The sequence below is a fragment of the Diceros bicornis genome, chromosome X (assembly GCF_020826845.1).
Source record: "Diceros bicornis minor isolate mBicDic1 chromosome X, mDicBic1.mat.cur, whole genome shotgun sequence".
In the NCBI taxonomy this organism is placed as follows: domain Eukaryota; kingdom Metazoa; phylum Chordata; class Mammalia; order Perissodactyla; family Rhinocerotidae; genus Diceros; species Diceros bicornis.
In genome coordinates, this window is record NC_080781.1 from 98,562,997 (window position 1) to 98,589,273 (window position 26,277).

A 26,277-nucleotide genomic window follows, 5' to 3' on the forward strand; every position below is an offset into this window, starting at 1 on the left:
CTCATTCTTTCTATATTTTTTTCAACTGTGTAGTTCTTGTCTCCTTGTTTAAATTTTAATGCCCACTAGGAGCAGGCACCAAGTCTTTTAATGCTTATATTTCTCTTATACCAAATATCTAGCCCAGAGCTAGGCACTTATTAGGGGATTGGCAAAGATCATTGATATATTGATATATATCAATATTTGCTAGGAAATTGTGACTGCTCTACAGAGTTATTTGTAGACATAAACACCAACTTGCTCTTCAATTCCAGAAAAGCAAGTCACCTCTAGATTTTCAAGAGCTGATAATTAAGACACCTCATATATATTAATAGACAGATGAAGGATCATTTTTCAAATCCTCTCTCCAGATTCTTTCTGCAGCCTGTGAAGAAGCCTGTTTTTGGAAACTACATTGGAAATGAAGAACGAAAGGCATGGTCTGGAGAGACAGGATCAGCTTTCTGCCTCACGCCTGGCAGAGGCTGTGGCTGCCCTACACATGCAACTTTAAATCAGACTTAATTTGTGGTGCCTAAGCAGCTTCTGGCACTAAAGGGGTTCTTCCATAGCAGGTTACACAGGACTAAAAGAATTGAGTGTAGTGGGATTTACCCAAAGCAGGGAGAAAATGGAGAGAGTAAAATTCAACATAAATCGTGAAGACAGTAAATTCTCATTTTTTTCCTCGTTAGGTATGTTGAGGGAGGAGAGAAAGGAAAACTACAACTTTAAGCCCTTCCTTAATCTCTTCTGAAGACATTAAGCCAAGCCAGTTTTAAATATCAGTAAATGTAAATACAAATATTTTTGGAGGAGCCAAAATGGAAACAATCTACCTTTGGATAATGAAATGTTGATGTTTAATAACATTCCTTTGCATGTGCATAGTGCTATTTACTTTTTAAATCACTTTAACCGATTTTATATTCACAACAAAGTTAAGGTAAGTATGATAGATATTTTTTCCAACTCAAAGATGAGTTAAATTAAGGTGCCATTGAGTTAATGACTTTGTAAGGATCCAGCTTGTGCTTATAAGTGAGAAGCCTGTACTTAGAACACAGTTTTCTCTAAGCATAGTTGTCTTTTCCAACTTTATGCTAAATGCCAGAAAATTAGAGGGTCCTTCTCTGCATTCATAACCAGGTGTCCAAAAAGGAGATGAGAATTACTTCTAGTGCCCCAATTTGCCGTCTGAAATATTTCATGCTTGCAAATACATGTATTTAAGAAGGTCATCCCAGAACTTAACAGAAGGATTGCCATCATGTAGACTCACGATTTGCTCTTTCTTTGGTCAAAAAGCAGGAGGAGACAGAAAAGAAAAGTCAGCAGGGTACCCACTTTTACCTCACCCAGGAGGCAGCTGGCCGTTGGTGAGAATATAACTCTTCAAAGAAACGGGAGGCATACTCCTCAGGAAAGGTTCCTGGCAACTCAGCTCTGCTGTGAAGAACACCTGTTCCTGGCCATTCAAGGCCTTTTGCAACTTCACTTGGGAAAGCAAAAAGCAGCGCTATGAGAAAATGTCATAAAATGCAGGACTTCTCCTGTGACGGGGGCAATGAGAAAGACAAATGAGGAGCAGTGTCTGGAGAAAGCAAGGCCATGGTGGCGGGGCTCACACCGTTGGGGGGATTAGGGCCCAGGACACATGCCTGCATTGGACAAAAGGCAGGATAAAAGTAGAGAACAGGCTTCTCACTGATATTTGGAGATTTAGAAGGCCACTAAACACCCTCAGTTTACTTCTTATAAGGCAACAATTTTCAAGGTCCCTTTCTTTACTTTACTACCCCTTGTTGTCAAAACTCTAACCTCTAATACAGAACCTACGCTCCCACAGATTCTTTCCCTACATGCCATGGTGCAAAAATCCAGTTTGTTTTTCATAAGCTTAGCGTAGAATATGGAGCCCAATGTTTCCTCCTTTTTGCCATACAAGTCGTGTTGGCTACATTTATCAAAGCCTAGTGGCGCGTTAATATTTCTTTTTGCTGAGTGAATTCCTTGCCTCTTTCTTTTCCCATCTGATTTTCACATCAAAAGCCACTTTTTATGTTTTTTTTTGTAGAAGATTCTGCAGATACACCCAGTCAAGATTCTCCATGCCCACTGGAGACCTGTATGAGCTACGTAACCATCTGCAGGCTTTGCACGGCTGCTCCCTCCCCAGATCAAACCAATTCAGCCAAGAATACTGTCTTTATTTCAGGCTCCTCAAAGAGCATCTTGGAGAAAAAGAAGTTGAGTTGGCACTCATCTTTGATTCAGTGGTGGAGGCTGACCTGGCAAATTATACCTGCCATGTGGAAAACCGAAATGGACGGAAACATGCCAGCGTTCTGCTGCGTAAAAAGGGTATTTATTTTTATAACTATTATTATGGTTTGTTTAGCTACCAAGTAACTATTGAAGTTAGATATGTTTCCTGGCCTTATTTTATCATTTAGTATAAACTTCTATTAAACATTTTGTCCTTTTCTTAAAAAAAATCTCGCTTGCTGTGGATATTAGTGTAAAATGCCCATGATCTTCCATACCATTAAGAAGTGGATAAATGAAATGAAATAATATTTTGTGTTAAATACAGTGAGATAAAATGTACCTTGGTTATAGATGTTACATAAAATTTGATAGGTATTGACAGTGAAAATTTTCTCTATATTTCACCTTCATCCTATATTGCTTAAATGAAATATTAGGAGTTTTATTATTGGATGAGAGACAGTAAGTTTTGTATTCCCTGACTAAAATATAAATAAAAATAATGAATAGTATCATATAATATTCTTAAAATTGCCATAATAAAGGTTATGGACAATATTTCATGGTATGACCTGGTGTTAAGAGGTCTTTAGCAGGTGTATATATTTTTAAATAATTTGACATTTATGGAGATCTCTCTCTAGAGTTGGTTCCAGGTGGGATGGAAATTGTATATGATGAGCAAAGGAAAGAAACTCTAAATTTACAGATAAAGGAGATATAAAGAGACATAGGAACAACAATCCCAGCAGCTGGAGCAGCTTCTGAGATTGGCTCTTATCCTGCTGCAGCTCTTGATTACTGCAAAAGGCTAAATACTTTCTGTATGTGTGCATCTGGCAAAGGTTTTGTAAATGTAATAGAACAAATGTTCTCAATCAGTGTTCTTGTTGTCTAGGCTATAGAACAATCGAACAGATTCAATCAGCAAGGTCAGTAGTTCTACCTCCTAGCCAAGATGGAATTTCTATTCTCCAGCCAGCCCTAATACTTGACCTTGACCAGCAGCGCTAGGAGAAGCAGAGAAATGTCATTATTCTGAGAATAATGCTTTTATCTCTCTAGCACCACTTCTTACTCTGTTGGACTTCATTCTGTCTTAAAATAATAAAGTCTTTAAGTATAAAGGAATCTAATGTAGAAAGTGAAGTCAGGAGACCCTGGTTCAGGAAATCCTGGTTCAGCCACTGATTCATCTACCTGGTTCAGCAGGACTTGCTTGTCTGATTAAACATCCTGAACCTCAGTGTCCTCGTCTGTAAAATAAGGATAATAATATCTACCTTGTAGAGTCACTTTGAGGTTCAAATGATGATGATACGGTGTGAAATACCATGCTCCAACAGTGTTTGTTGTTATATAGAACTTGGATAACTTCTCCTATGCACTAGGCGACCATTTAGTCCCCCTACATGAAGGGCAGACATTGATCGTGTCCAGATACCTTGCAGCAAAGATCACTTTGTTCCTGTCCATCTCAGTCTTATTTTAGGCTCAGAGATCCTTCAAGCCAGGGTCTGCTGTACCTCTATATCCTCAGCAACTTGGGCAGTGTCTGGCCACTAATAGGTACTTAGAACCCATTCTGGTTAATAAATGAATAAAGTTGTCTTTTGTTATTGAGGATCTTGTGGAGCAAACGTTGTGCTAGGCACTAGGGAATAGAGTGCTGAATAAGATAGACATCCCCAAGGCTGTGTGGGGCTTATAGTCTTCAGGGAAGTGAGGATGCAAAGAAAGACAAACATTAAACATTAAACAAAAGATTGCACAAAAGACATATAGTGTAACAATTAAAAACTTGCTACGAAGAAAAATAATGGAGGGGTCTTATTATTCAGTCAGTGGGTAGAAATAGCCTTATTTGAGTTTTAAAGTAAATCTATTTCTCTTAAATAAATAAAGCAACCACTAGCAACCCTTAAAATTTCTAATAATCTGACACTAGAAACCAAGGCACACTGTTAAACTGCCACCTCCCATGGCTTCTGTAAGGAAACGTGTCTAAATCGTGAATAACTGAGAAGATTAATTCTCATCTCCCTGATCTCTAAATATTATATCTCCCCAGGGTTCAGGTCCACTCTTCTCACTCACTCCCTAGATGATTTCATTCCATCTCCATCTCATGGTTTTCCTTACCATTTATATGCTGACCACTCCCAAATTTATATCTCTAGCCTGGACTTCTAGCCTAAACTCCAGAGTTGTATACCAATGTATTGAAAAACCCCACTAGGAGACATATCTAGTAGGCATATCAAGCTTCACTTGTCCCAAACAGGATTCCTGATTTCTTCTCCCTATAAACCTAATCCTCTAGTTGCCTTCTCCATCTCCATCACCATCCTTTTAGTTGCTCAGGCCAAAATCCTTGGAGTCATCCTTGACTTCTTATTTTCTCTACTCACATGCTATATCTATTTCAACAGCAAATACCATGGCTCTACTTTCAAAACATATCCAGACTCTGAGCACTTTCCCCACTTCACTGTTACAACCCTAGTTTGAGCCACCAGCACCAATTGCATGACTCACTGCAATAGCCTCCTAACTGATCTTCTTGCTTCCCCTTTATCCCCTTACAGTTTGTTATCACAGCAACCAGAATGATTCTTTTAATATGTAAGTCAGATCATATATTCCTCTAATCAGAACACTCCAATTTCAGAATCGTCGCTATTGCACTTAGAGTGAAATCCCAAATTCTTACTATGGCCTACAAAGCATGACGCAATCTCTTGTCATTTCTGATCTTGTTTTCTACCACAGTCTGCCTCAAACATCACACGCATTAGCCTCCTTTCTATTTCTCATGCTCACCAAGCACAATCCTGGCTCATGGTCTTTGTACTTGCTATTTCCTCTGTCTAGAACTCTCTTCCCCCAGCTGTTCTCGTGATTCACTCCCTTTTTTCATACATGTCTCTGCTTACGTATTACCTACTGGATAGGCCTTCCTTGGCCACCCTTTATAAAATAGTACTACCCATCACTTTCTTTTTTTTGGGGGTTTTTTTAACTTTATTGAGGTAAAATTGACAAAATTGTAAGATATTCAAAGTGTACAATGTGATGATTTGATATATGTGTACATCGTGAAAGGATTCCCCCCACTGAGTTAATTAGTACATCCATCACCTCACATATTTACTTTTTTTTTTGATGAGAACATTTACTTCTACCCTCTTAGAAAATTTCAATTATACAATAAGTGTTACCAACTATAGTCACCATGTTATACATTAGATCCTCAAACTTTATTCGTCTTATAGCTGAAAATTGGTACCCTCTTACCAATCTCTCCCTCTTTCCTCTTTCACCCCCCAGGCCCTGACAACGACTTTTCTACTCCCTGTTTCTATCACTTCAACATTTGTTTTTAATTCCACATATAAGTGATACCATGCAGTATAGTATTTATCTTTCTTTGTCTGGCTTATTTCACTTATCATAATGCTGTCCAGGTTCATTCATGTTGTAGCAAGTGACGGGATTTCCTCTTTTTTAAGGCTGAAAAATATTCCATTGTGTATATATGCTACATTTTCTTGATCCATTCATCTGTCGATAGACTACCCATCTCTTTCTTTTTCCTCTAACTTAGCTCCATTTCTGTTTATTGTATTTATTACTATTTGATATCACATTACATATTTGTTTTCTTCTTATCTTTTTTCCTCGCTAGAATGTAAACTCCATTAGAACAGGGACATTTTCTGCCTTATTTACTGCTGTATCCCTAGTGCAGAGAACATAGTAAGTTATCAAAAATATTTGTTGGATGAAAATGCTCCTCCTTGAGGACCAGTGCAATAGGGTAGGGGATGGATAACAAGTATTGGTAAAGAGAGTATTTATCTGTGATCTTTTCTTGATTAATGTCTGCCCTGGGTTATCTAAATGCATTTCTCTTTTCAAAGACATTCACTTTCCATATTGGAGATTGAAAACTCAAAGACCTCAGGGCCAGGCAGATATTGAAATTTTTATTTTTTTACCTTTTTTTTTTAAATTGTCTGTTTATTGCAGTAACATTGGTTTATAACATTGTATAAATTTCAGGTGTACATCATTATACTTCTATTTCTGCATACATTACATCGTGTTCACCACCCAAATACTAATTACAACCCATCACCACACACATGTGCCGAATTATCCCTTTCGCCCTCCCCCCTCCCCCCTTCCCCTCTGGTAACCACCAATCCAATCTCTGTCCCTATGTGTTTGTTTATTGTTGTTATTATCTACTACTTAATGAAGGAAATCATACGGTATTTGACCTTCTCCCTCTGACTTATTTCACTTTGCATAATACCCTCAAAGTCCATCCGTGTTGTCACAAATGGCTGGATTTCATCGTTTCTGATGGCTTAAAAAAGAGGACTGGCTATTAGAAAAGCAAAACAGAGACTAGAGAAAACATGCCTTGCTTTAAAGGGAGCAGTCACTACTCTTTTCTAGAAGAGTATTGCCATGCTTGCTGGAATGTGATCCCAGGGATATGAGAGTTTCAGAGTTTTCAAGTGAAGTCAAAAGACTGGATATGAAATCTTTTGATTTTTAAATATTAGTATCCACTTTTTTTGAAACATTATATAGACCAACAAAACCTTTTTAAGGCCCAGGGTTTGCACTGTGTTTTAGGTAGTGGTTAAATTTCTTCACTGCTTTGGAAAACGATGCAGTTCATCTTCCCTCGCTCAGTCTCCTTAGGAGCTCTTGACAATATATGGTAGAGCTCCAGAAAAGAGTAAGAAGCCCTGTGGCTCTGCTCCAACATTTTTAATCAGACTGAACTCTGGCTTGTTTTGCAAAACTTCATATATTTCCTTTGGAGTTAAACCTTTCAGGCTTTATCATGTCATAGCCTGGCCTCAGTGCTATAGTGTTTCCATTTGGAATATGAGTATGCCTTGTTTCATAGAACAATAACGTCCTGATGAGCTATAACTCCAATATTAAAAACACCCTAAATGGTCATTATGGAGAAGAAAGATTTGATGAATCCTTTCATAAAGTGAAAAGGCCTTTTGTAAATGAAAACTCATGTCTAATATAGCAAATTAATAGGGTCAGGCTTTCTCAAAACAAATCATCCCTTGACTATGCCTTTTCTATGTACACCTACCACTTCCATACTCTCTGATGAACTATTTGTCAATAAGTACAACTAACATTTCGGTAAGAAGTCTGAACTTATACTAAAGAAATTCTGATCATTATTTCTTCTCTCTTCATACTCTCTTTCCCACAGACAAAAGCATATCACTGAATCTTTCTCTTCATTCCCGGTGCTACCACCCCACCCTGAACCCCCAATCTGTACAGGAAACCCTCATGTGGGATCTCCTAACCTGCTTCCTAACTTATGAGCAAGCTCAAAACATTTCCAGCCTTCCCTCTTTCCAGTCCCTTGTCTTTAACTGCTATTTGTCCCATTCTACAATGTCTGATCTTTGTGTTCAAAATGAAGAAATAGTCAGGTTCAAACTAAGAAGGTCAAAAAGAGCTACACTTGTACTTCGGGTGCCTAGAAAAAGTTACAATCCCATAAATATTTGCTGTTCTGGCTGTAGCTATCCTTTTGAAGTATATACAAGACACAGTCCAAATAAAATGACTTTCATCTTCTCAGCTGGGAAATGTCCTTAGAAGTATAGATCCTGCTGAGATGGAAAATGGCAGTTGAGAACAAGACAAAAGGAGAGCCCGCTGTCATCTGGGTGATAGCAATTCTGCCCTCTGATTATAGGATACATGTTTCCCTTTTAATGTGACTGCCTGGGCTAAATCAAAGAATACTGGTTGAATTTCAGGAACTAGGTCCACAGTTTTCAATGTAAACAGCCATCATTAGGTAATATCTTTCAAAGACATTTTTATAAAATGGACCCCAAAACCACAAAGGTACTTTTCACACCACGACTTTCTTCCATAAATTTACTACTGAAAAAGGTGTCTGCTACTTGGGAGCACAAATTGTTCCTGCTGCTGAAGTTTTCCATCTACCTAATAGCAACTCTACTCTGTAAATAACATAGAAATTGCTGGAAAAATTCGCATTTGGTGACTTTGAAAACAGTTGAAAGCTGTTCTGACCAGAGAGAGACAGAGACAGAGAGAGAGAGAGAGAGAGAGAGAGAGGGAGAACGAGAAAGTGAGACAGCAAGAGAGAGAATCCAAAAAATTTACAACATAAAATGAACATTTTACAGCGGGGCAAACATGTTGAATCAAGTCAATCAATACCCTAAGATCAAAGAGAAGTCAGTTTCCAGAGTAACAAAAAAAATCATATTGCTCTGTCAATTTAACACTGGCCGTGAAGAATGCATAACTGATGTAAGATGACGAGAAAACAAGCAAAGATTGTGATATTGCAGTCCCACAGAGGTCTCATAAGCAAGCCTGCCTTGCCTCTCACATTGAGGCAGGCATGGTTCCTGGGGAGCCACTTTCTCCATAGAGGGCAGGAGGCAGAGCTAATGTGTGGTAGGACTTTTATTTTTACCTGAAATTTTGAGGCTCAATTTTCAAAATGACCACCTTTTGCAGTAGGCAGGACAGAGATAGATTCCAATTTCCTATCCCTACTCATTAGTAGGGGACATCATTGTGTCCCCTCATAATGTTCTTTATTAACACATTTTGTCCTTCACAGCATCTCCACTCCCTTCCTTTTTCCATCTTACCCCTCTTTCCTTATTCAAAAAGAGTGTCATTTATTTATATTGCTTACATTTCCACTCAGTGTCACTCCTGATTGGCCATGCTCTCTCTGGCCACCACCATCTCCTCTCTCACTTCACCTCCTTTCCAAGACCAAATTCCCTCTCTCCCCATGAAACCTAAAATTTTTCTTCACATGCTAGACTCCAGGGAGCCCCTCCTTCCTTCCTGGTACAGCTGTAGGATTCTTCAGTACCCTCCAATGAAGTGCCTGAAATCTGCTAAGTCCTTTCATTCTGCCTGGTGAATTGTAGTTTAGCTTCTTTCCTTAGAACTGAAAGGGCAGAAGGAGGCAAAATTCACTGCAAGTCACATGTTCTCAAGAAGCATTATCAACAGTTTTATGGAAGAACAGGGAGAAGGTTTTCTGTTGTCACTTTCCAGGCTGGAACTTATAAAGCTGTGGTGTAATAAAAAGAGCCTTGAATTTGAAGTTAGGATATTTGGACTTAAGTCCCATCTTGGCTACTTCTTAGGTGTATTACCTTGGGTAATTGAATTAAGCTGCTGTGTCTCAGATTCTTCATCTATAAATTTGGACCAACAATTCTTGCCCTAAAGGATTACTTAGAGAATAGATAGATTGGTTGAACATTTTATCTTGACTATGTATTACTTGTAGTATATAGTTTATATGTTTGTCTTTTTTCTTAATCTTAATCTTAATCATTATATTGAGCCTGACTAATTTCTCTTAAGCAATAAGCCTATGTAGAAACAACGGACGTTCCCAGGGAAAAGTTGACAATCTGATTGTCAAGAGACCTTCAAGAGTGGCAGTCTGTCATGGTCAGAAATTTGATTTTGACAGTGCTCGAGCGTTGATCCATCCGGAGAGGCTGATTGATGCCAACCAAACTCACAAGCAACTGATGTACAAACTACAATGCCACTCTCTTTTCCAGTTTCTAGTTACATGGTAAACTGAATTAGCAATAAAAGAGTCACTTGGTGATTATGGATTTAGATTAAGGGGAGGTTACCTAATCTTTTAGGCAATTTTATCTGTATTATGTTGAGACCAATGAATGTTCCTGTCCCACAGTGGAAAATATGTCTGTGGTATGGTATCTTTCAGATTCAGCATTTCTCCTCTGGACATTGCTGAATTCATAGTCTAAACTCTTCTCTGACTTCCTATTTCTCTAAATTCCATGATACTATCTGCTAGTTTGATGATACACCATAGATTTTTTAATATCACTTATTAAGCTACAGGTAATTCACTATTCCCTGAGCCTGGGATACATTATGTCTCCTTCTATTATGTGTTCCAACTTGCAGAGTTCTAGAAGTGCCCCACCAGAGCAGCCTAATGCTGCTATTAGGTAGCCTGATGTTGGCTGAATAGGCCAGGTGATTAGCCTGTATTTCTCATTCTCTTTTAGCCCTATTGGGCATATTACATTACATACATATTATAGTCATTTATTCAAATAAGTGGGGGAAATGGATAAGCTAATTTTCCTTGCTTGCCTTCTATTGGATTATGTTTTACTGGGGTTAAATGAAACAGTTAAATCCTGCAAGCTCATTAGATTTTATTTAATTCTGAGAATAATTTTATGATTCTGTTCTCCTATAGAAGAATAGGGCCTGTGTCCCGAGAAGTACTAAATGGTAATCTTGCTAAGCTAATAAGATAATTTAACAGAAACAACAAAATATTGGCCCTGGACTAGAAAAAAGCAGCTCTAATAGTTCCCTGAAATACATTTAAAGCAAAAGTACATATGTGAGATCTAGACATGTTAAAAACAAATTGGGAGTGACTATTTCTTCTCATACATACTTACCACTTTCAATAGTAAAATTACTCAAATCTTTAGAAATGAGTTAATTTTACAAAAATTTGATTTACACAAATGTATCAAGAACAAAGCTAGTTACTGCATTAAGCAAGAATCTTCTGGAAAGAGAAGCGGAATGAGTTGTACATCTTACAGACTGGAAATATGGGAAGATCCCAAGTGTTACTGACTTAATTGCCTTTTCCTGTTTATTCTGTTTGTTCCAGATTTAATCTACAAAATTGAGCTTGCAGGAGGCCTGGGAGCAATATTCCTCCTCCTTGTACTGCTCGTGGCCATCTACAAATGCTACAACATTGAACTGATGCTCTTCTACCGACAACATTTTGGAGGTGATGAAACTAGTGATGGTAAGCTGTCTCCTATTGTTCAAATTCAATTAAAAGGCATGAATTTGTGATTACATAAGAGAATATCCCTATTCTTAGGAGATACATGCTGAAATATTTAGAGTTGAAGGGCTATGACTAATGCAAGTTACTCTTAAATAGTTCAGAAAATTTTTATTTATTAAGGAAGAGAGCAAAAGGGAGAAAATGTTAACAATAGGTGAGTCTGGGTAAAGGATATATGGGAGTTTTTTGAAACAGTTTTATTTTTGTAATGTTCTTGTATGTTTGAAATTATTTCCAAATAAGAAGTTTAACAAGGAGACATTAGTTGATCAGAAGATAAAATGATTGCTGTCAAAGTCCTTTCTCTTACTAAGAAACAAATTAAGAATCAATTCCACTTTTTCCTCCAGAAAATTGAAATTTAGGTACAGATCATTTTTAGCCATTCCAGGCATCAAAAAATAGACAAATCATGCAAGAAACAGATTAAAAGCTGTGGAAATACTCTTTTTAAAGCTCATAGTATGGCTGGACCCACATATTTTGGATGATTGTAGCATCATTCTCAAAAGTGACCTCAAAGAATAGAAATTCAGAATGTGGCTTATAATTTTCTTATGTTAACCATTTACGGCCCTTGGAAATCTTATGAATGAAATATCAATAAAGCATTGTATTGATCCTTATTTCTTTGAACATCCAAAAATGATTAAATTTTTTCAAGAGAACAAATTACCATATTTTCAATCAATACAAATAAAAAATCATGATTTGTCATTCCTTATGCATAAAGTCCTCACCCACAAACTAGTGTAAGCTTTGGAAACGTGTGTGGAATGCCTTAGATAAGCCAAGATTAAAAAAAAGTCCAATTGTAAGTCATTGCTTTAAAAAGGCAGATTTAGGGTGGGGAAAAAAATGGGTGAAGGGGTTCAAAAGGTAAGAAAAATAAGGTAAAGAAAAAAGGAAGCAGAAGGTAAAATAAAAAAGATAAATCTTAGTTTTCATTGTGTTGAAATAATGAAGGTTAGAGCTTTTGTTTGTTTTTTTTTTTGAGATCATGTTCTTTCCTCAAATGAGAGGAGTTCATGATTTTGTTTTCTTCTTATAGTGATAGCAGAAAGGCAGAATGGTGACTGTAACATCAAAATTTTTAAGAAATCTTTGATTTTTGTTTTATTGTTACTATTATATAAGCAATGATATGAGTGTATTTTGACTTATGTTTTTGCAGTAAATTAGAGAAATGCTGTTTGATGAGTACATATACATTCTCATTATCAAAGTAGTGTATTTACCTTTTATAGCAGCCCATTTAAAACTATTAAAGACACTTATTCAGATATATCTTCAAAATGAGAAATTAGGGCCTTTTCTGACCATAATTATATGCTCCAACAATATATATGAAAATGTGGTCAATTATCCTCGGTTTCTATATACAACAATTAATATTGAAAAATATGACTTCTTACCTGTACACATAAAATGACTAGATGAAATATAGTGTTGAGGAAAATGTCACTGGTTCCCAAGGTGCCGACAAATGGCTAAAGTATCCAACTGAGAATGTAAAAGATGCATTGTCTATATGAAAGAACATGCAAGGGAGGCTCCTGTGATTCATTTGTTTTGAGTCATGATTATAAGCGATTTGTGAATACTCGCTGTAAGAGATGATACAATTTATGTTAATCTGCAATAATTAATTACTTGCATCACCCATACTCAATAATCAAGACTGATCCATTGTAGTACATATTTGTAAGATTAAATTCCTGCTAATGTCATGGGACATTTCAGGGATCAAATAGTCCATTTTCTATCTGTATCTCCAATGTGGCCCATGTGGTCAAAGATGACAAGTAATCTAGAGCCTTTTGATTAAAGAATTGTATGTATTGATTTCAAAGCAATTGTTTTTGGGGGAAAATGCAATGTAGGGGGGGTGGAATTCAAGGGTTTTCATTAGGAAGGAAAGTTAAAATATTTCATATTTCTACATGGAAGCTCGAACCTTAAATATACAATCTCTGTACTGGCTGAATGGAATACTAAAAAGTCAGCAGGTATGTAGCGAGGATGAATAAATGAATATTAAAGCTCTTTTAGAAATATCCAATTTCATGATGCCAAATGTCAGCTAGATAACCTACCGAATTTTTCATTGCTTCATTTAAATATTTTGGCATCTCATAGACACAACATAGTTTTACCCGTATGCTTTTTGTTCACGTTTTTTCTTTGATTCATGTCTATAGTAGCATTTCCTGAAAGTTCTTATAAAAATGGCTTATTTTTTATAAAATAAAATCTATCCAACAAATTTGACTTCTTAGCCATTTTTCAATATAATTCATTTTATTTCAATCCGCCAAGCAATAATTGCTTCATTGATTCAACATTTGAGTTATTCAGTCATTAAATATTTATTAAATGTCTATTATGTGGCAGGCACTAGGCGTGATGTATTTATTTACTTATATTCATCTGGATAAACACTATATGCACACACAGAGACACAGGTACTATAGTAGGCACTAGGGATACAATAATCAACAAAGTTACACAGTTTTTGCCTTTAGAAGCTAAGGATTTAGCCCTGTGTTTAACATAGCCCCAGAAGAACTGAGTTGTAAACAGGAATGACTTCCTGATAGTGAACAGGATTAAAATGAGATTTAAAAATGGGGAAAGACAGGTGTGACAACAGGAAAATTCTTCCACACACAGTTTGGTTCCCTTTCTCATAACTTCTCTCTTCATTTGGAATGACATAGGTATGGTGAACCTTGTGCAAGCGCTCTTCCTTATAATGCTCTGTCTGCATTGTGCTCTATTTTCTGGTTCATCAGATGCGCTTAGTCAGCATAATTTAACACAGAGGAAGGCTCATTAGCCTTGCCTAGAAAAGTGGTGTTACTGAATTGCCATTTGATTTTAAAACAATTTTCAGGCCTTGCTGTTAACCTTATTTGCATCACGTTGTTGATTTTGCTCTATCCGTCTTGCTCTTCTTTGTGAGCGACAGCTGTGGCTATTCATGAGGTTTTTTTGGCTGTCTACATAAGGCTGAAGTGCATTTTTTAAACTGTGGCATCTGGGTCACTGCTTGCTCACTAGCTGGCATCCTAGAGCTTCTGGGACATCTGACATGGTGGCTTTGAGAGCTCTCTTCCTGCTCTGGCCAGCCACCATAAGCTCTTCACCTTTAGTTCATCTTAAAGGGACATGACTGAAACCAGAAGCAACGATTTTCCAAAAATTGATGTGTTTCTAGACTGTTAGGTAAAATTTATTATCCAGATGTGTTGGATGTTAACACATATCAAACACATCAATGTTTTTTGTCATAATCTGATTTGGGATATGCAAATATAGCAATATTTTTCTAGAGGAAGGTCTTTGTAGCATCACCTGTATTAGGATATAGGTGAAGCAAGGATAGGACCAGGAATATGTGAGTTTAGGCATGATTGGAGGGCAAATAGTCACAGTCGGGACAAGCTATGGGGCAGGAGTCCAGAAGGCCACGTCAGATGGGTGAAAGAGTCAAGTAGTCATTGCAGATGGCGAGCTCATAGTAGATGCTCAACAAATCATTGTTGAATAAATTAGTAAGTAGTTGAATTTAGGGAGGTTTGTGAGGTATAAAAGTCAGAGGAAACAAGGGTCTAGTCTGACATTATGGAGTTTAAGGCGGCAACACCATCCACCAAGAACAATGAAATACATTCTGCTCATAGGAATGGAGCTGTTTGTCCTTTGGCCTCTTTTATTCTTCCAGCTGTGTATTATCGGCAGCTCTTAGTCCCAAGTGAGTAATCATAGCTGGAGAAAGTCAAGGACCTGCAGGTGCATCCTGAGCTTGATTGGAACGGGGCAGAGGTGCTAAGAGTACCAGGAGGTTCTTACATTAGCATTCCTTATGAACATTCTCACTTCCAAGTGGCATTTTATGTATAACAGTGGAATGTGCCCCATTTGTAAGCCAAATGATCTCAACTATCAAGGGCAGTCCTTCATGTGCATCTGCTTCTAGGCAATCAAGTAACCCAACCACGGTTTACAGAAGCCTTTTCCAGCCAGAGAACATGCTAAAGAGAAGTCTCGTGACTTCAGGCACCATCTTAACATAAAAACCGGGTTTCTTGGGGCCGGCGCCGGTGGTGTAGTGGTTAGTTTGCGTGCTCTGCCTCGGTGGCCAGGGGCTTGCAGGTTCGGATCCCGGTGTGGATCTACGCACAGCTCATCAAGCCATGCTGTGGTAGCCACCCATATACAAAATAGAGGAAGATGGGCACAGATGTTAGCTCAGGGCCAATCTCCCTCATCAAAAAAAAAAAAAAAAAGCAACCAGAGTTTCTTTCATGTGGGGGTGGTGAAGGCTAGACTCCTACTAGAATTAGAATAACATAATCCTGCTTCAGATATCTGTAGATAGTCAGGGGTCCCGCCTACTTCTACCATAGGGTATTTATATCTCTTTATTTGCCTATCATTTATTACTCCTTCAGCAGGTAGAACCGAATCATTAATGGTGTAGGTAAGTGTGTGGCTGCTTTATTCTGTAAATTACGTTTTGATCAGGTTTTAGCTATATTCTTTTTTTTTTTTATAATTTTCTTTCTTTCTTTATTTTTTCCCCCCAAAGCCCCAGTAGATAGTTGTACGTCATAGCTGCACATCCTTCTAGTTGCTCTATGTGGGACGCGGCCTCAGCATGGCCAGAGAAGCGGTGCGTCAGTGCGCGCCCGGGATCCGAACCCAGGCCGCCAGCAGCAGAGCACACGCACTTCACCGCTAAGCCACAGGGCCGGCCCTTTAGCTATATTCTAATCAGGTCTGTTTTAATAGAAAATATTGATGTGTTTTAGAAACAAATCCTGAAATGCTTACCTGTCTTTTCAAATTATTATTTGCAAGTAACTAGGTTTAATAAATACTAATAGTTCCATATGAGTCTATGCTCACTACATTAACTTTTAAACATAAATTTTTGATAAATGAGGGAATTTTGAAAACCACTATAACTTTTCCAATGTGGCCCTTCTAAAACCAATAGGGACTAATACCTTGAGTAGCTGTATTCATTAATATTTTTCGGAAAAAAATCTGTATATATGCACATTTTCTCTTTGGAGATGCTGGCGCTGAGCCAATACAGCAAAGGAGGAAAAAAATACATTCTCCAAGTACAGTTAACTCTCTGACTAAATGTGTGAAGGGAAAACCTAATTTGGCAATACTGGAAAGATGTATATTTCGAAACAAAGGTTTCTTTTGGAAGCCTGTGTCAAATTAGTTGGCCATGGATTGAACAAGAATAATAGGCAATGCACTTGTATAAAACCCAGCTGTTGTCTCTAATATTTGGTAATGAACTGCTTTTTGTATATGAAGATGATGAAACTAACCAACTGGAAGTATGACATGTGCTATGAGTAGTGTCTCCAGGAGTGAGTCTGGATTATTTCAATCTTCCACACTCTAGGGCCCAGCCCCTTTTGGATCTCTCTACATATTTGTGCAAACAAGGTATAGTCTGTGACCAAATAACAGAGCCAAGCCAACTGGCACAAAAAGTTCAAATCCATGACTTTGGTCTATTTAGTCCTGCATTCAAACACACTGAGCTAATCATTCACACATCACTGAACATCACAAATACGTATAGTCACCAAAAGTCACAAATAATAATTCTCTCTTTTATTCTGTCCTTGCTATAGGTTGCCCATTGGATAACAATTTCAGTTCATATCATATGACTAGGTTATGTTGAAATGTACTAGATTTCTTATAACATGGCATGTGACTTATTTTTTCCAATTATTAACAATAGTCACTAATTATAGTGCTTATTCCAGCCTGTTAGCGGTTCTAGACTTCAAGTTCTTAAAGAGAACTTGCTAATATGTATAACCCTTTTGTTGTTTTTTATATTTAAGACAACAAGGAATATGATGCCTATCTCTCTTACACAAAAGTGGACCAAGATACTTTAGACTGTGACAATCCTGAAGAAGAGCAGTTTGCTCTTGAAATACTGCCAGATGTCCTGGAAAAACACTATGGATACAAACTCTTCATCCCAGAAAGGGACTTGATTCCAAGTGGAAGTAAGTACTTTCAAGTTTTGTATTTAAAAAGTTTGGTTTCTTTTAGGAAGTTATATAAAAGCTTCCAATGTCAGAGCCAAGTATTTAAATAGTTGTTTCTCACAGGAGATTTTATTAAATTCAAATTTCTCCTGAATGTCTGTGTCCTGACTTTCTAACATCCGAATTTTTAAAAGGCACTTTCACTTAAAACTTAGTTATGGTTTTAAAATTGTGCCTTAAAGGTATTTTTAAATATATTGCCTTAGTGTTCTGAGAAAATGATGATCCTTAAAAAAATAATCTGTATAAGTCAATTCAAGTCTTTTCAATGCATTTCAGTTCGAAAGCTGGTCTTCTGTCATTGTGCTTCTGCTTATACTTACAATCATTGTCACTAATAATTCTGAATTTATGCCTTGTTACTCATTTCCAGATTTATAGAAAAAATCCACTTAAAAAGGTATATGAGGCCATTGGGTATAGCACTTTTACTGTGTATTTAAATTATTTTTAAGAGGTTTTGGACTATGTGGGCTTGAATGCTACTTTTAAATTATACTACATATTGAAAGTTATATTTGAGCTTTCAGAATAAATTGAGGTTCAAGTAAAAATATATACTTTGTTTCTGTAAATGTTCACAGTGCTGCACAGAGTAAAGTATAAGGAGAATACAGAAAAGCCTAAGATATGGTCCCTGCCCTCAAAGAGCTTAAAAATGCCATTGAAGGAAAGTAAAAGTGCTAGAATTAGTTTGCATATGTGTCTATGTTAATATCTTTGGGGAGGGGGATTAAACTGTGACCACAAATTAAAATGCAGTAATTTATACACATGTGATAACAAAATAAAAAAGCTTATATTTTCAGTACTTGACAGTATATAAAATATTTTCACATACAATATTTCATTTCATCTTTACAATAATCCTATGTGGAGAGAGAGCAGTGGAGACATTTACAGATGAGGAAATAAGGCCTCAAGGAAGTCTGAGATCAGACAGCTGGCAAATGGTAGAGCTGGGATTAGAACCTAGATCTGTTTGACACTGGTTCTCACTTGGCTATATCACACTATTCCTCAATAACATTTATTCAGATTATCAGCAGTCCACTGTGGTCACTAAACTGACAGAAGACAAATTGAAACAATTGAGTCTTGATTATTCATCACTTTTCTCAGAATGCATATGTGTCTATATATGTTTGTGTGTACATGTGAGTATGCACACTTACATGTGCATAGAAAGGAACGAAGAAGACAATATTTCCTAGTCCATTGCTTTCCTGCACCATAAATGTAAGAATTCCCCAAACTTCTTCCCATGGTCCTCTGCTCTTTTCTTTCTGTAATTTCCTTCATTTTCATGACTTGAAATACCGCTTCTACATTGATCAAGCCCCAAGGAACATGCTGATACCTCAGAGTCATTTTTGATTCTTCCATATCTCTCTCCCACATCCAGTGTCCATTGCATCTTTTCCATTTTCACTTCTACCATTCTAGTATAGGCCCTAATTGCCACATTCCTGCAATGTTGCTCACTCTCCGCTTTCCCTATTTTTCCTCTCTTCCATCTAATCCCACTAATATGTTATTCCTCCTTGATTATGTCACTCCTCTATTCAACAACCTTAAATTGTTCACCATTTCCTATAGGATAAAGTCCATAACCCTTAGACAAACACTTCTACAGGCTGGTGCAAGCCCAGGTTTATCTCCTAAACTTGTCTCCTACCATTTCCCCTACTCATACCTTTCACTCTAGGTAAATTGTGCCTTTGATATACATTGTGTGTCCTTGCAGTGCTTTTGTTCATGTTAGTCTTTTATACCTTTACAAATCCTATTTATCCTTCTCCGTATCTGTGAAAACTCACAATAATTTCTCTAGCTCTAGAGTTCATGGTGCTTAATCACTTGTTTGACTAAAAATTTTGTATTCCTGTAATATTTTTTATTATTTTATTGTTTTATGTAGTTTTGCATCTATTTATGTCTTTAGTCAGTAAGATTGTAAGCTCCATGAGAGCAGGGACTATATCTCATTTATCCTCATACCTCTGTCATAGTCTAGCCCAATACTTGAACTCATTAGATGCTTCATATATGCATGTTAGTTTTGTTTGAACAGTGTTGGTTTAAGATAGGAGGGAATAATGAGAATGAAATAAGTATGTTTTTAAGTTTTTGCATGATAGTGTCTGAAAGACATTTTTCTTTAACAAGGCGAATGTGAAAGCTAAATAGGAGCTTTCTACTGAAAGAAAAAAAAATGTGAGTAATTCGTAGGAATAGTCTCAGTCCTCAAAACAGGCTAATGAGTATATTGCTTTTATTTTTTCAAATATTGGAAAGAATACCTATGAAGGGTTGATCAATCATTGGCAAAAAATTAAAAACACTTCTCTACTATTTTTTTGGCTTAGTTCATTAGATTAATATGTATTTTCTATATTTTTGCCAAGATCATCTTGTTAAATGTAGAAATTTTGCAAAATCGATTTTTAGAGTGATAATATCCGAAATTGTATTAAAGTAATATCATTACTTTATCATTACATATCAGAATTTATATTCTATGTCAGGTCATCTTCAGTAGGACTCAATGTGGTGCCGGCCTTTCTGCCTTTCTGCATTCCAAAATTGTTAGCACCACAATAGGCAGTCTTTATCAACTCCACTAAGTGACTGAAAAATGTCAGTCTTCCTGTCTGAATATTTCAACATAATCTTTCTTCTGAGCTGGGAAACAGTGCTTCACCATTGTGTGCATTAGAAAGGGAAATGGTGACAACATGAAACACAGGAGATCCACTTTACCTGAGAGTAAGTAGATGACATTTGCTTATTGTGTAAAGTAGCAGCTATCGTGCATGGGTGAGAGACCAAGAGAGCATGAGGGCAAGAGAGATGCATCCTAAAAATGTATCCTGTTAGTGCTCCCAGATGACTGTCCATTTTGATGGCTTGACAGGTCAATTGAATCAACCTGCTGTGTCAATTTACCCAAAAAGGTGGTATAATATTTTACACCTTATTGAGTTAGCTAGTTGTTTGGCTAAATTGATTGAAATTGATTAGTTGTTTTAGTGTATCATGGACAGGTCTGAACATCCTCCTTGACCATGGCTGTGAGGATTACACAAGCCATACTTCCTAGCTCAAAACTATAAGATTTTAGTTGAAAACTATAACAAACTGCATAAGAAATGATAGGAAGTTGTCACGTAGTACACCCTGGCATTTGAAGAACTTACCGTAAAAACACCCAAGAAGATGTCATCAGGATAGGCAGAGATTTTATAGTCCATAGAAGATCATTTTAATTTTTTTGAGATTATACAGCCATCAGACTGAGCAGGGACTTGGATCCTGGGTATCCAGTGGCTCACAGGAAGACTCCTTTTACAAGTAAGCCATTTGGGGCAACTATGCAGTTTTTAGATGCAACCACTGGAGGGTGTTAGATTTTAATCCTTCCTTCCTGAACGAGGAAATTCATGGTCTCTGAATTCCGATTTGCGAGTGTAACCTGCAGAAGTTCTTAAAAAGGCCCTTTGACAATTTTTCTTTTCCATCAACATTTCAGAGCTGGCTGAGCAGTCACCATGTCACGATTAACGAGTTTTTCCTTGGCATTTTTAGCACGCATTCAGGAAGTCGATGAAGTATATGAATAATATACTTGATTTACACATGAATGACAGAGTAGAACATTTTGGACTTGGTGTATGTGTGTTATTAAAGAAGCTTCTGTGGTCTGTATTTGCAGCCATTGGTACAGATTTAACAGGTTATGCTATATAAATATAGACACATTCCTGCGGGGGGGAAAAAAACCTAGTTACAATATTATAAGCTATGTTTGTCCCTCACATCTCATTTAAACATGTTGACCCAAGACTACTCCTTCCTCCAAAGACTAGCAATGAGTGAGGCCTTTGAGGATTGTAAAAGCAGACTTCATAATATCATTCTTGATCTACAACAATAATTTTCTATGAATCAAATTAATGAAGTCTATGACATAAACCCATTCATGTTTAATGTCTTCACCTTTGATGTATCTTCATTTTTTTTTGCACCACTCTCATGGTATTCCAACTCAGCCTCATTAACATACAAACCTTTCCAATGCATACAGTTTCAAAAGTACACGAATTGGTCTCCCTCACATCCTCTCTCTCTCTCTCTCTCTTTCATATGACCAAAAGTTCTCAAAAAGCTTCAATACAAAGATGTCACTTTCCAAGGTGAGGTGGAGGTGTCTGTACCCTTCTCATATGCCCTACTAGGGAAGTGTCCTTTGCCCATTGTGAACCAGCAGAGATGGGGAGATTTGATACAAATATTTTTCCTAAATGCTAAAACTAAAAGTCTTCAGATCTGGACATTATTTTCCTGGCAGTGACCTACCTTTCCATTCTTGAGCCTGTGGCCAGGATCTTTCTTATGTTTTCTCAGGTTTGATGCCTGAATGTGGCAAGAATTCCTACTTTCCAGTAAAAGTTTGGTCCGTCTCTTCCCAGGCTAGAAACATCTGTCCTGAGAATAGCAAAAGCAACTTTGTTGCCAACAGGCGTCTGGATGTCAGAAGTGACAGGCAACCAAAAGAAAGCCAGATAGAAAACACCCTACTCAAACTGCCTAGAGACACAAACTTGAGAAGTAGAGATTTTCTCACCCCTGCAGCTGCTGGGTTTTGTGGTGTAAAGTACTCTACACAGAGCACATTGTGTTCATGGGGCCTAGTGGATCCTTGAGGAATGAACAGATGTGCTCTGAAGCTGACATGTGACCAACAGAACCCAGCTGTGCAATTTAGATCCTGACACTAGGGAAATTTTTGGATGAGTACCATTTAGGCTCTTGAGCCCGTCTTATCTCACTGTTTCTGCAGAGATTAAAAAAAAACATAAAAATATAAAAGGTTATTGAATTGGGCTGAGGGCCACTGATGAGACTGAGAAAACAGCATTCTAAGACTGAAAGTAGAAACAACCCAATCCGGTAGCTTTCTGTTTGCCTTTAAAACAAAACAAGCAAGGTACTTAAAAGTACATTTACAATATTTATTAACAATTATAAATTGAGCCAGTTCTTGCTGAAGCTTTAGAAAAATCTATAGATGTCTAAGTGGACTTTGAAGAGAAAAAAATCCTTCAAAGGCTTTTATCTCAGTTTCCCCTTCTATTCATAGGAAGACTATGGGGATCTCTATATAAGTTACTCATGCATTATTTCACTAGAGAAATACACTAGTGAACTAAAAATGTTATCATGCATATGATTGTTCAGCAATTTCTGTTGAAATTATATCTATGAATTTGGCCACAAGTATAAAATTGTCTTTCCATTTGTTTTCATGCTCAATTTTCTGTGAGTTTCTCTCACTTAGGAATTCTAGGACTCCTTCAGTAATTTAGAGGAAAAATTATAATGTCTGATTACATTCTTGCAGTTGCTAGACTTTCCTTACTAGTCTAATCTTCAGTTCTTTAATGCTTAGAACTAGCCATGTGATTATGCTGACAATGAATTGACAAATGACTGGAGAATACATCTGGTGTCAGATGATCCCTAGTCACTTCTGAAGTGAGGCATGCAAAAAACGTTTTTGTACATGGATCTATAAGTACTCATTGCCAATATTTCCTCTAATAACAGTACATATTGGACACCATTCAAGTAAATTGTCCTTGGAGAGTAATAAAATCCTTTTCAAGGCAATCTGACGTCTGTGACCTAAAAAGTGTGAGGGTGACATGCACAACCATGGAATTTAACACATTGTGTGCAATTTACTCACATGGAATAAAATTAGATATGCCCACCATTCTCTTCATGTTAGAGTCAAGAGAGAGGGAACCATATTCCATCATGCCCAGAAATGTACTGAGGTCAATGGACTGAGGTTTCTCGTTAGAGTTTGAGGTAAAGGAAGAATCCATTGTGTAGAATTTCAGTCAGGAAAGCTTCTGTTTGGGTGGGACAAAGAAGAGGCAACTTTAAAAAAAAAAAAAGAGTAGAAGACCAGGATAAACGTGTCTTAAGTACCAATGGAACCACAGAAAAGACCATATGAGGAGCAAGTAGTCTTGTTCCACGTTTACTAAGATAGCACTGATTGGAATTAGTTATATCTATAAGTTTCTAGGGCATGAGGTTAAGGGAGAAAAGAGGAAGGAAAGAATATTTTGCACACTCTCTTTGTTTGCTACTCTCCACCTTACCTTTCTTTCAATATTCTCTGAATGTGTTCCATTATCTACCTCTATTCTTGGTGAAGAGGTGAGGAGAGAAGAGAAATAATCTAGAGATGTGGACAACATTCTAGAGTAGATTCTTCCCACTATCATGCTCTTCCTCCCACCCACAGGTGAAAGGAAAAGTAAAAGATTCACTGCCAGAAATATAGCCTTCAAAGTCAAAGCTGTAAATAAATATAATTCCCTACACTCACAAAGTCTCAGTAAACCCATGTTAACTGTTGACTGACATATTAATCAGAATTAATTAGGACCCTTACACTAGTCAATAAGGAACAAGACTCTTGCCAAAAAATTTAGCCTAGCAAACTATGAATTATCAAGCCAAGGACTTGGAGGTGGAGGGGGCAGGGAAGTTTTTTGTAGGGCAAACAATATTGCACACTGTTTAGAAAGCGCCAGCGCCCATTCCCCTCACACACACCTGGCTAAATAAAAATTTTGTAGCCTCAATCTCTGTGGCAGACAACACAGACAGAATCGTACATCTGCCAGAGGCAGAATCAAGACCCGAAAGCTTTAGCAACATCAGCCAAGGTAAAGAGTCAGGTTGTCAACCTATATAACTTTTGATACGTTAGTATTAAGCATCATTATTTAAAATGCCGATAGTGTTTTCAGTGAGACTACATTATGAAGTACCACACTGTAAGTCTCTAGTTATACCAGAGGTCTAATATTTTTTCCTAAATATATAGTGCTGAATAATACATTTTTTTGATACATAGGAAAACTATATTATTTTTGCTGGTTTCTCCACACAAGTCATAGGAGGAGATCCATCTCAATCACTGTCAGAAATTGTCTTAATTTTAATTCTTGATATAGTAACCCATAGGTTTTATAAATATTATTATTGATAGCTATCAATTAGCTAATGTTCACTAAAAATTAGTGGAGTATTATCTTTTGATGCATCTCGTCCCATCCTAATGATTTTTCTGTTTAACTGATAGTGGATGCACATAGCTGTAGGTAAAAGCATATCAAACTACTATTATTTGAACCTGACAAAGTAATAAATTATGCCTTTGTCTACAGACTAAGTGTTTGTCTTTCAACTTTTTTAATATGCTAACTGCCCCTAATAATGACCCTGACATAAGTGGAAGTGTCAATACAAAAAATAATTTACAAGTAGTTAATTGATTAGTTGGATAAATCAGATGGTTAGTAGGTAGTAGAAAGACCACAAGGAAAGTCATGAATATAGAGGTTTTTCTCCCTTCCCCTTCTGCCTACATTTGTAGCATATTCAGAGCCTGAGATTTAGGAGAGTACTGAGTTCTTTTGAAAAAGGACATACATCCCATTAGAAGCAATTTCTTGGGGCTGCCATTCTTCCTGCTTCAATTTTGTTGCTTTATTTCTTCCTTCAGTTGACTTTTTTGCTTTGTTAATAAATGTCCTATTTTCAAGTCGCTTTTGTAGATCTAATCCTACTTTTCTTAATGCACTGGAATTTTGGTTTATACAACTGCCCCTGAAAGGGATTTTAAAATTGAATTTGCTTTTCTTTTAATATGGGTTTAGGTAGTCACTTGCCTAGTTTCCTACAAATACTGGTGCTACTGGCAAGACCTTTATTCATTTCTTTAATAGGTACGCATCCCAAGGAGGGCCTAGTGACAATGCATTTTCTTCTAGAATATTTTCCTCTCTGTCAACTCCCAGTATAGACAAAAGGAAAAGGTTCCCTGCAGTTGCACTTATAATGTGAAAAATGAATTTATACCAATTTAGGCACCCCTATCAAAACTATGTTCAAGGGAGTTTTTTCTTCACCAAATTGTGAAGATCACAAGTAGGTTAAATGTAATTAGCTTTGTTTTATGTCTGATAATCTGGTGTGGTTTCACAGCCTTGTCTAGAGAAGCAGAAGACTATCAGACACAGTCTCCTTTAGTCTTTTCTGTCATCAATAAGTTACTTTAAACCAAAATTTGCAAACAAATAACTTAATAACCTTCATGTAAGTGATATTTTATATTTTTATGTGGAAAAGAGAGTCTTTTAAGGGATTCCTGCTACTCAGTTGCTGAATTTGCCTGAAAAAGTCAGGGCAAGTTTTAATGAGTATTCATATATGCTGTGAATTTAGGGATTTTTTTTTGAAAAACATTTCTTTATTATCTCTTCATGGTAACAAGCTTTATAAAACTGTTTCTGAAGTTTTCTAAAATGTCTCCCACAAAACCACAGCCCTACCATGGTAAACACCACTGCCTGTCAGAGACTACACTAACTATGGACGAGCAATGTCTTAACTTGATACCTGTTTCTGCTTAGTTTATTTGGAACTTTTCCAAACCTGAACACCTTAATTGGTCTCTAATTCAGAGGCAGCCAGCTTTCTCTGTAAAGGTCCAGATAGTAAATATTTAGGATTTGTGGGTCATATATGATCTCTGTTGCATCATATTCTTCTTTTTTTTCTTTACAACCCTTTAAAAATATTTAAAAAGATTATTCTTAGCTCACAGGCAATACAAAAACAGGACACAGTCCTAATGGATCAGGCTCCAATGCACAGTCATTGGATGCAGACATGCAACCCTGGGGTAAGGAGGAAATTATTTTGAGCACTTGCTACATAGAAACCAGCAACAACTCCCTGGCTAAAGATTAGCAAGTGAAAAATATTAACTCTACCTGTTTGGTCTCTTGCTAATTTACTTATATTTTCCATGATGGCTAGGTCATTGTTTTTTCCTGGTGATACAGAGAAAGAAAGAAAAAAAAAACTTAGGAAGAGAAGCAGGAAGGG

General features: G+C 37.0%; 1 protein-coding gene across 2 annotated transcripts in view; it reads left to right on the forward strand.

Moving 5' to 3' along the window:
- Nucleotides 1-26,277, forward strand: part of IL1RAPL2 (interleukin 1 receptor accessory protein like 2) — a 1,036,774-nt gene that overhangs the window by 1,004,587 nt on the left and 5,910 nt on the right. For both annotated transcript variants that reach the window (XM_058536431.1, XM_058536432.1), the window contains 3 exons: nucleotides 2,204-2,349; nucleotides 11,009-11,152; nucleotides 17,086-17,256. In XM_058536431.1, coding sequence (XP_058392414.1) covers nucleotides 2,204-2,349; nucleotides 11,009-11,152; nucleotides 17,086-17,256 — 461 coding nt within the window. The remainder of the gene's footprint in view (nucleotides 1-2,203; nucleotides 2,350-11,008; nucleotides 11,153-17,085; nucleotides 17,257-26,277) is intronic.